We start from the raw sequence: 10,227 nt of genomic DNA on the forward strand, positions 1-10,227 counted from the left end.
TTGTTGTGAAAGCGAAACTACTTTGGTTGGCCTTCCAAAAGTGGTAGACAAAGCTCTGTACTGCACTCTAAAATGCACAAGCAACAAGAAAAAGCTTGCTCTGTGGACCATCCTAATCACAGAATCAATGCCTCAGCTGCACTGAAGTTCACTCATCACACCCCGAAAACAAAGCAAATGTAAATTTAAAAACAAAGGAAACATTTTAGTGCTTCTGTTGCTTTTATTTTAAGATATACAGTTTTTGACCTAAGTTTTTGATAGTTATCTTGGGGATAGAGATATCATGAATATTTCTTACATTGTTAATGTCTGACGTGCTCTTGTCTCCACCACAAAAAGTTACTTTGAATGCACATCTTCAACTTCCTCATAATCATATATTTATTTGTAATGAAGACTGACTCAATTTAGATGAATGAAAATAATCCAGTGGTTCCTGTAAGTGAGTGCAGGAACAGGGGCTGCACATGCCTAAACGGATCAAATTACCAGAATACTGTCTGGAGATCATACAGTGGCTACCAATATTGTTTAACTATATGCCACACCTCTCTACTTCAAAGTGACACTTTCAGATTTTTCTTTTAACATCCTTGACGGTAAGTGCAAACACATACGCCAGCCACATGCTAAGGGAAACAAAAGCCTATTAACAGAAGACTATGATGGCGATAACATCTACAGGAACTTCCAAATACAGCCCCATTATGTTCAAATATACTCTAAACATGTCACAGGAAAATGGGAATTTCACAGGGAAAATAAATCGCAATTAATCACAGCACTTTACCTTGTTCAGCCTTAATACATAAGTTTTGTTCTAAATAAAAAATAATACCTTGAATTTAAACGAATAAAGCTGTGGCATTGACACTGTAAAATGATATCAAACCTTTTTTCCTTTTTGAGAAGGCCTCTGCTAAAAAAACAAAACACTTGGCACTGGCACCTTTTAGGATAACTTTAATTGAACAATGAATACACTATTTAGTGTAAAAAATAGTCTTGCTGTGCAAGCTCTCTCGTTTAACCTCTTAATGGTAATAGACAATGAGGGTCATATTCGGGGTCTCAGGGTAGGCTAGAGGAAACTGGTAAAGGTTTCAACTTAAGAAACAGGATGGGAAAATCACTTGTGTTCAAAACACGTCATCTATAAAATAAGATCCATTAAGGGTTCTACTGAAAATCACACTATAACTATATAAATGTAAGACTTCACACAATAATGGGCCTTTACAATTTAATTGTAATGATGAAACCAGAGCGATTGAGTCAGTAAAATGTTTTCTCACCAAATATGAATCCATACACTGAATGCTTGTATCTCAATGCCAAATTTCTCAATGAATTCCAGTAGCAAATTAGACATATGATGAATCATACAGACACTCTTTTATCTGTCCCTGATCTCTACACAGACACATTCCGTGATGGAGACAGGAGACTGGATATGTTTATCACTCTGCAAAACACATGCAGAGTTCCTGTGCAGGTTAGACCTCGCTATCAAGGTCAGTGATCTAACCTCAACTTTGACACTGCTGACAGACCAGTGAGTGAATTCATTAATTTTATCCAAATGAAAATGAGGTATAGCTGAAGTGTTATCAAATTGTATACTTTCACAAAATGTTCATGCCCATGAATTTAGAGTGATCAATTTAGACTTTTATTCCATAGTGATTTCATAGTCTTTGAAGACAGATTTTAGCTTTTCCACCGTGAGAGCATGGTCAGCCTTCCCATATCCCTAGAAAAAGAAAAGAAATGTGAGATCATCTCTTTAAAAGCAGGCTTTGACTCAAAACACCAAGAACATCTGTAACAATTAACATTTGTATGAAAGATATGAAAGGCCCACACTTGGTTTCTTCACTTTACATATCCGGTCTATTTTAAGCATATTAAAGGGTCTCCTTATAATTATGAGATGTGATCTGATCTCGTATTAAAATTTATTTGAAATAAAGATAGATAAATATCTGAATAGTAGGCCTACTTCTACCTTGTGTGCCTCTATGATACTGTAGTTGTTGCAGGTGCCCATGTAACCCCTGCTGTAACTTTGTCACAATATTAAGTGGTTGTTATAATGGTTAAGGGTGTTACCGTAGACTCTCCAAACACCCGAAGTTTCTTTTCTGTGTTGTTGTGCTCAATCTTGCCACCACCAAGACAACTACACTCCAGTCCCAAAGCCTCCATAGCAGGATTCACTTTTTCAAATATGTGATCTAAATAAAAAAAGTTGAGTGATGTAATGAACCATTCCAGAAGTTATCATGATCATGTTTATTCTGAGATCTGCTGTAAGTTTCAGTCTGGTGAGACTGACAACAGTTAAACACAACAACAAAACACATTACTACAGCGGCTAGTACTATATCTTCTTCAAAACTTAGCATGTCAATCAAGCCTCAAAATTAATTCAATGATACCTGGCAATCATTAATACTGACACGTTACTATACGTTTCCCTCAATGCCCATAAACAGTGATGAACAGAATGGTCAATGGATGTTACCAATTGATTTATAAATACTGCTGAGCTGGCTGAGAACGATAAAGTTAACTCGCTGGCTTGCAGAAACAGACAGTCGCGCTATTGCACTTGCAAGCGTGCACACTTACTGTGGTACTCCGCAGTTTTAGTTCCCCTCACTATCACTTTTTGTTCCGTTCCACCTTTAACCTTTATGTTCACTAATATGTATTTAAACTTTCCCTCCGGATCAATGTCGACATCGGGCACTTTACTCAGAGCGTCTGCCATCTTCGCTGTGGCAGCTGCAGGCAACAGTCAGACGAACCTTATACAGTCATCACGCGCGCCAGTATGCTATACCAACAGACTCCAAACCGGAAATACGTAATAAAAATAATACGAAAGATAAATGTAAATGAGAACGAATGAGTGAATTAATGGATTAATATTGGTAGAAACTTAAATTAAAATAAAAAAAATTTGAAGAAAGGGGCAGAATCTATCAATGGAGTAAATTAATTAGTACAAAATATAAATTCAGACATTTTTTTTATTATTGTTGTTGTCTGGTTCTTCATACAGTTTACGTCAAGCTTGATAAAAATTAAAATTAGCTTGTCAGTGTGACATTGTGCCTGTTATCTCCCTCTCACAACCTCTTCCTTTCTACAGACCTGCCGACTTTCCCTCCCGCCCACATCAGCATAGCTACTGTATCTACATGTTGTTCATCTAGAATAAAATAAATAAATAAAAAAATCCCAAATGAATGCCATAAAAGATTAATGAAAGAGGATCATCTTGGAACCAGAACGTTGTGCATTTTCACCAACACCAAAAATGTCTGTCTGATTGTTTGTCTGCTTTGTATGCCTTGTTATTGTTATATGAAGTTTATTTGAGCTTTGATGTTATCAATTTAACAATTATTGCTACTTTTCCTTTTATGTAGAGATTTTATTGCTTAAACCATGACTCAGACTTTCAGTCATAAACTGAAAACTGAACTGAATCTATCATAAGCCTAATATCATCATAAAAATGTTTATTAACCTACATTTTAACAACTGTGATAATCCAAAGCACAATCATTAACCTTTCAAGTATTTATTGTGAAAATGTTTTTTATTTGCAACTGTCCCTTAGTTGTGACATAATTTCTATCAGATACATTTGCCCAAATAAAACGATAAATATCACATATAGAATAACAAAATTGTTTTATAGTGCAGCTTTTCCTAGCAAGCTGTACTTTTGAAACAGAAAGTCAGACTTTTTTTTTTTTCAAATATTTTTTCAATGTTATTTGCATCATCATCATTTCCACATGTACAATTTTAATTCATTCATTCTGCTTCTAGCCCAGTCTAAGATGTGATAACTAAATCATTGTAAATAAATTCATGCACTCTGATCATTCAGGTGAATAAAAAGAATAGAAACAATCATCCTTCATTGGAGATGTTTATATCAGATTTGTTTTTAAATGGATATGTTTGAATGAGTTTTTTATCAATTAGATAAGTTAACTCTCACAAATTATTTGGACACACATTTATTATTATTCTTTTCTCTTCTTTGCTTACTAGTAATTTTCCGGTGCCCTCATGGCAGCTATTTCTATACACATTAAATACACATTATATACACGTTATATTTCAAACACATTAAACAGAGTGGCATCCAAAAAGGGTCAATTCAGACAGAAATAAAGCTGCAAAAACTCAAACTTCAAAACGAGAAAACTCTGGGGATCTTAAGTACAATAACAGCTTTTAAACAAAGGAAATTTGAAACAGGCCAGATAGGTTTAATTACTAAACAAATATGTCTCACTTTCACATACAATGATTCCTGTTTTACTTTTGATTTTTACTTAAACTGAATTGTGAATATTCGTATGGGTGTTCCTTTTAATAAGTGTTATTATTATTGTTATTTTTACTTTTGCATGATCAGTTTGTAAAATTAATTAATTGTCTTAAAATGTTATGGTATATTTTCCATGTCATTTGCAACACAGAGTAGAAAAAGTCACCATTAATTGTATTTCCAAGTAACTGGGAAGATACAGTAAAGGCACCAATGGAATATTACTGGCAACAATTCCTAGTGATTCCCCTCTCGACCCATTATATCCTTTTTTCCTTTACAAACAGAGCTGAAAATATTCAGGAAATGTGAGTGTTTCTGCCATTAGATCTCCCTGTTGATTACTTTTTCACACCAAAAAGTGAAAGTTGTAATTATATACACAAAAAAAATAAATAAATACATTTTATACAATTAAAAAAAAAATCATCATGAAAGTGTTATTTCTATTTCTGAATATACTGAGAAAATATGCATTCCTCCTGCTATGGCCATATCAGCACTAAAAGCTCTACAGTATTTCCTGAGAGGTCACTTCCTAGCAAACTAACGCCTTGAGAGTGTAAAAAAGAGAAAGTGTTTCCTCCTTGAGTTAGAGAGTTAGAGAGGGGTATTTCCACAAATTAGAATTCCATTGCTTTTGCTGGCTGATGTCACAAGTGGATCCGGGAAGGGAAGTTCTGAACCATAGCTGCATGAGCTCCTTTATAAATACCCCAACAGAGCGATTACCAGACCAGATTCTCAAATTAGAACCATCATATTAGTAGAGAAGTGCAGAGACGACCATTAAGAGGACCATTTCATAGCTGTACAGCTGACAATGGTACGTAAAGCATTTAAATGATGCATTTCTATAATTTTAGTATCAATAACTATTATGTTCATACAGTTGATATAATTCTTTAATTTTGCAGGGTATCTTCAACAAAGTATCATTGCAATTTTTGGCTTACCTTGTTCTTATTTCTTCAGGTAAGAATGCAAACCGTACTAGTGTAAAAACTCAACTGAGTATATACAACCTCTAAACATAGTTTACTCAAAGTTGCAATGGTTTAATTCTGCAGTGTTAAACTTATGGAGAGGCACTGAAGGCTGGTCATACAATTCCTCAACGTTCACTATGAACTGGGAATCTGCCAGACACTGGTGCAGGCAGCATTACACAGACATGGTAGCCATCCAGAACAAAGAAGAGATTTATCACCTCAACAGTATCCTTCCAAAAGTCAGAGGATATTACTGGATTGGCATTCGTAAAATTAATGGCAGTTGGACCTGGGTGGGAACTAATAAGACACTTACCAAGGAAGCTGAGAACTGGGCAGATAAGGAGCCCAATAATGGAGGGAATAATGAAGACTGTGTGGAAATATACATTAAAAGAGGGAAAGATGAAGGCAAATGGAATGATGAATCCTGCTTGAAGAAGAAGACTGCACTCTGCTACACGGGTAGGTAGTCTTTATGCAATTCTAAAGTTTTTCAAGGCAGGAGTTCATAAACTTTGGGGGGCTAGGGACCCCATACAGGGGAGAAAAAATTTCCAAGGATCGCCTCATAATTATAACAGTGATTAAGCATATGCATACTACAATTTGCACTCTTAGATGACTTTTTTTTTTCTGTTTAAATTTTTCTGGATTTTTCTTTAATGGGTAAATTAAGATTAGATCATTTAGATTTAGATTATTAATCGTAATCTAAAAGCATATTTGATTTGATGAGATTTCATTAACTGAATAATAAAACTTTAATGTAACAACAATTTATCAACTTTTATTTTATAACTTATTTAACTATTGCTTAATTTTTTGTCAAACAAAGTGGTGCATAACAGAGCTTTACTGTTAAAATTATGCTGCTTTTGATTTATTCATCCATGTTTTGCCAAATTCCGTAACATTCCGCATTACAAAGTCAATTCCATTTTATGACTACATTTTCCCTGTTGTGGAAATCATATGGCCCTAATATTATTTTGCGGACCCCCTGGCAATGGGTTGTAAGGTCTTCCAACCTATGCATTTTTCAATTAAAATTAAAGAAAGGTCATTCTGCTGTATTCATTGAATAAACACATTCATTAATGTAATGTAATGTAATATAATATAAGTAATTATTCGTTTTTTATTTCTCAGCATCCTGCAAAGACAACTCCTGTGTCAGTGGTCAAGGAGAGTGTGTCGAAACCATAAACAGCCATAAATGCTCATGCTTTGGGGGTTTCTATGGAGAGCGATGTGAACATGGTGGGTAATATTTCTCTAGATACTGGTAATATATCTATGTTAAAAATGAAACGTGTGAAATGTAACCATGTTACCTGTTTTCTGATTTTCAGTTGTAAAATGCAAACCAGAGGACGTCACCTCACCAGATCATGCTAGTGTCCACTGCTCTCATCCTCATGGAAATTTCTCATATGACTCTCAGTGTGAATACTCCTGTGAAGAAGGTTATGAACTAAAGGGTTCCAGTAAGACAAGATGCACTTCTACCACAGAGTGGTCAAGCAAACCACCAACTTGTGAACGTGAGTAGCATTTACACTGTAAAATAAAAATGACGCATTTGATCAGATGCTTTTTAAAACACTTTGACATCTTTTTGCAGTTTTTCGATGTCCAGAGCTGATCAAACCACAGAAGGGCCAAATGCAGTGTCTCCATTCAATAGGCATCTTCAGCTATCAATCCACCTGTGAGTTTATGTGTGAAGAAGGATACACACTGCGAGACTTCAGCTCCTCTACACTGTTCTGTGGGGCAACGGGACGCTGGAATGATTCACAACCCACTTGTGAAAGTAAGACGGGCCTAAATTAACTTAAAACTTCTATTACAATAGTTCAGTAGTAGTTCTGCTCTTTGCTCTTTAACATCTCTGCTCTTAGAGTTTAATGATGATTTTTTTTTCTGATTTTCAGTTATAAAATGCAAACCAGAGGATGTCACCTCACCAGATCATGCTAGTGTTCTCTGCTCTCATCCTTACGGAAATTTCTCATATGACTCTCAGTGTGAATATTCCTGTGAAGAAGGTTATGAACTAAAGGGTTCCAGTACGACAAGATGCACTTCTACGACAGAGTGGTCAAGCAAACCACCAACCTGTGAACGTGAGTTGAATTTACACTGAGGAACATTTACAGACGCTGTTCAAACCTGCTTAAATTATTTACACTTTCCTTTGACATGTCTATGAATCTTTTTGCAGTTGTTCAATGTCCAGAGCTGATCAGTCCACAGGATGGCAAAATGCACTGCCAACATCCTATTGGCCGGTTCAGCTATCAATCCACCTGTGAGTATATGTGTGAAGAAGGATACACGCTGCAAGACTCCAGCTCCTCTACACTGTTCTGTGGGGCAACGGGACACTGGAATCATTCACAACCCACTTGTGAAAGTAAGACAGGTTTAAATTTACTTAGAACATTTTTTTATTACAATAGTTATACAATATCTCTGCTTTTGAAGTTTAATGATGATTCTCTTTTTCTGATTTTCAGTTATAAAATGCAAACCAGAGGACGTCACCTCACCAGATCATGCTAGTGTCCACTGCTCTCATCCTCATGGAAATTTCTCATATGACTCTCAGTGTGAATACTCCTGTGAAGAAGGTTATGAACTAAAGGGTTCCAGTAAGACAAGATGCACTTCTACCACAGAGTGGTCAAGCAAACCACCAACCTGTGAACGTGAGTAGAATTTACACTGTAAAATAAAAATGACACATTTGATCAGATGCTTTTTAAAACACTTTGACATCTTTTTGCAGTTTTTCGATGTCCAGAGCTGATCAAACCACAGAAGGGCCAAATGCAGTGTCTCCATTCAATAGGCATCTTCAGCTATCAATCCACCTGTGAGTTTATGTGTGAAGAAGGATACACGCTGAAAGACTCCAGCTCCTCTACACTGTTCTGTGGGGCAACGGGACGCTGGAATCATTCACAACCCACTTGTGAAAGTAAGACAGGTTTAAATTTACTTAGAACATTTTTTTATTACAATAGTTATACAATATCTCTGCTTTTGGAGTTTAATGATGATTCTCTTTTTCTGATTTTCAGTTATAAAATGCAAACCAGAGGACGTCACCTCACCAGATCATGCTAGTGTTCTCTGCTCTCATCCTTACGGAAATTTCTCATATGACTCTCAGTGTGAATATTCCTGTGAAGAAGGTTATGAACTAAAGGGTTCCAGTACGACAAGATGCACTTCTACCACAGAGTGGTCAAGCAAACCACCAACCTGTGAACGTGAGTTGAATTTACACTGAGGAACATTTACAGACGCTGTTCAAACCTGCTTAAATTATTTACACTTTCCTTTGACATGTCTATGAATCTTTTTGCAGTTGTTCAATGTCCAGAGCTGATCAGTCCACAGGATGGCAAAATGCACTGCCAACATCCTATTGGCCGGTTCAGCTATCAATCCACCTGTGAGTATATGTGTGAAGAAGGATACACGCTGCAAGACTCCAGCTCCTCTACACTGTTCTGTGGGGCAACGGGACACTGGAATCATTCACAACCCACTTGTGAAAGTAAGACAGGTTTAAATTTACTTAGAACATTTTTTTATTACAATAGTTATACAATATCTCTGCTTTTGGAGTTTAATGATGATTCTCTTTTTCTGATTTTCAGTTATAAAATGCAAACCAGAGGACGTCACCTCACCAGATCATGCTAGTGTCCACTGCTCTCATGAAAATTTCTCATATGACTCTCAGTGTGAATACTCCTGTGAAGAAGGTTATGAACTAAAGGGTTCCAGTAAGACAAGATGCACTTCTACCACAGAGTGGTCAAGCAAACCACCAACCTGTGAACGTGAGTAGAATTTACACTGTAAAATAAAAATGACACATTTGATCAGATGCTTTTTAAAACACTTTGACATCTTTTTGCAGTTGTTCAATGTCCAGAGCTGATCAAACCACAGAAGGGCCAAATGCAGTGTCTCCATTCAATAGGCATCTTCAGCTATCAATCCACCTGTGAGTTTATGTGTGAAGAAGGATACACGCTGAAAGACTCCAGCTCCTCTACACTGTTCTGTGGGGCAACGGGACGCTGGAATCATTCACAACCCACTTGTGAAAGTAAGACAGGTTTAAATTTACTTAGAACATTTTTTTATTACAATAGTTATACAATATCTCTGCTTTTGAAGTTTAATGATGATTCTCTTTTTCTGATTTTCAGTTATAAAATGCAAACCAGAGGACGTCACCTCACCAGATCATGCTAGTGTTCTCTGCTCTCATCCTTACGGAAATTTCTCATATGACTCTCAGTGTGAATATTCCTGTGAAGAAGGTTATGAACTAAAGGGTTCCAGTACGACAAGATGCACTTCTACCACAGAGTGGTCAAGCAAACCACCAACCTGTGAACGTGAGTTGAATTTACACTGAGGAACATTTACAGACGCTGTTCAAACCTGCTTAAATTATTTACACTTTCCTTTGACATGTCTATGAATCTTTTTGCAGTTGTTCAATGTCCAGAGCTGATCAGTCCACAGGATGGCAAAATGCACTGCCAACATCCTATTGGCCGGTTCAGCTATCAATCCACCTGTGAGTATATGTGTGAAGAAGGATACACGCTGCAAGACTCCAGCTCCTCTACACTGTTCTGTGGGGCAACGGGACACTGGAATCATTCACAACCCACTTGTGAAAGTAAGACAGGTTTAAATTTACTTAGAACATTTTTTTATTACAATAGTTATACAATATCTCTGCTTTTGGAGTTTAATGATGATTCTCTTTTTCTGATTTTCAGTTATAAAATGCAAACCAGAGGACGTCACCTCACCAGATCATGCTAGTGT

The 10,227-nt window shown here is 36.4% G+C and overlaps 2 protein-coding genes across 2 annotated transcripts in view; one reads left to right on the plus strand and one right to left on the minus strand.

The window, feature by feature from the left end:
• Window positions 1–214: 214 nt before the first annotated feature.
• LOC107698337 (14 kDa phosphohistidine phosphatase) lies at window positions 215–2,860 on the minus strand. The gene is made up of 3 exons (XM_016499295.1): window positions 2,638–2,860; window positions 2,116–2,240; window positions 215–1,756 (listed from the first exon to the last, which is right to left on the minus strand). The coding sequence occupies exons 1-3, from the start codon at window positions 2,777–2,779 to the stop codon at window positions 1,676–1,678; spliced, it is 348 nt and encodes a 115-aa protein (XP_016354781.1). The 5' UTR covers window positions 2,780–2,860; the 3' UTR covers window positions 215–1,675.
• Window positions 2,861–5,300: 2,440 nt separating this feature from the next.
• LOC107698391 (P-selectin-like) overlaps window positions 5,301–10,227 on the plus strand; it is an 8,733-nt gene continuing 3,806 nt past the window's right edge. The window contains exons 1-14 of the mRNA XM_016499392.1: window positions 5,301–5,338; window positions 5,434–5,820; window positions 6,508–6,618; window positions 6,711–6,902; window positions 6,983–7,174; window positions 7,296–7,487; window positions 7,586–7,777; window positions 7,881–8,072; window positions 8,153–8,344; window positions 8,448–8,639; window positions 8,738–8,929; window positions 9,033–9,218; window positions 9,299–9,490; window positions 9,594–9,785. Coding sequence (XP_016354878.1) covers window positions 5,490–5,820; window positions 6,508–6,618; window positions 6,711–6,902; window positions 6,983–7,174; window positions 7,296–7,487; window positions 7,586–7,777; window positions 7,881–8,072; window positions 8,153–8,344; window positions 8,448–8,639; window positions 8,738–8,929; window positions 9,033–9,218; window positions 9,299–9,490; window positions 9,594–9,785 — 2,548 coding nt within the window. The 5' untranslated portion in view covers window positions 5,301–5,338; window positions 5,434–5,489. The remainder of the gene's footprint in view (window positions 5,339–5,433; window positions 5,821–6,507; window positions 6,619–6,710; window positions 6,903–6,982; window positions 7,175–7,295; window positions 7,488–7,585; window positions 7,778–7,880; window positions 8,073–8,152; window positions 8,345–8,447; window positions 8,640–8,737; window positions 8,930–9,032; window positions 9,219–9,298; window positions 9,491–9,593; window positions 9,786–10,227) is intronic.

Source organism: Sinocyclocheilus anshuiensis, unplaced genomic scaffold, assembly GCF_001515605.1.
Source record: "Sinocyclocheilus anshuiensis isolate Anshui unplaced genomic scaffold, SAMN03320099.WGS_v1.1 scaffold1746, whole genome shotgun sequence".
Taxonomy (NCBI): Eukaryota; Metazoa; Chordata; class Actinopteri; order Cypriniformes; family Cyprinidae; genus Sinocyclocheilus; species Sinocyclocheilus anshuiensis.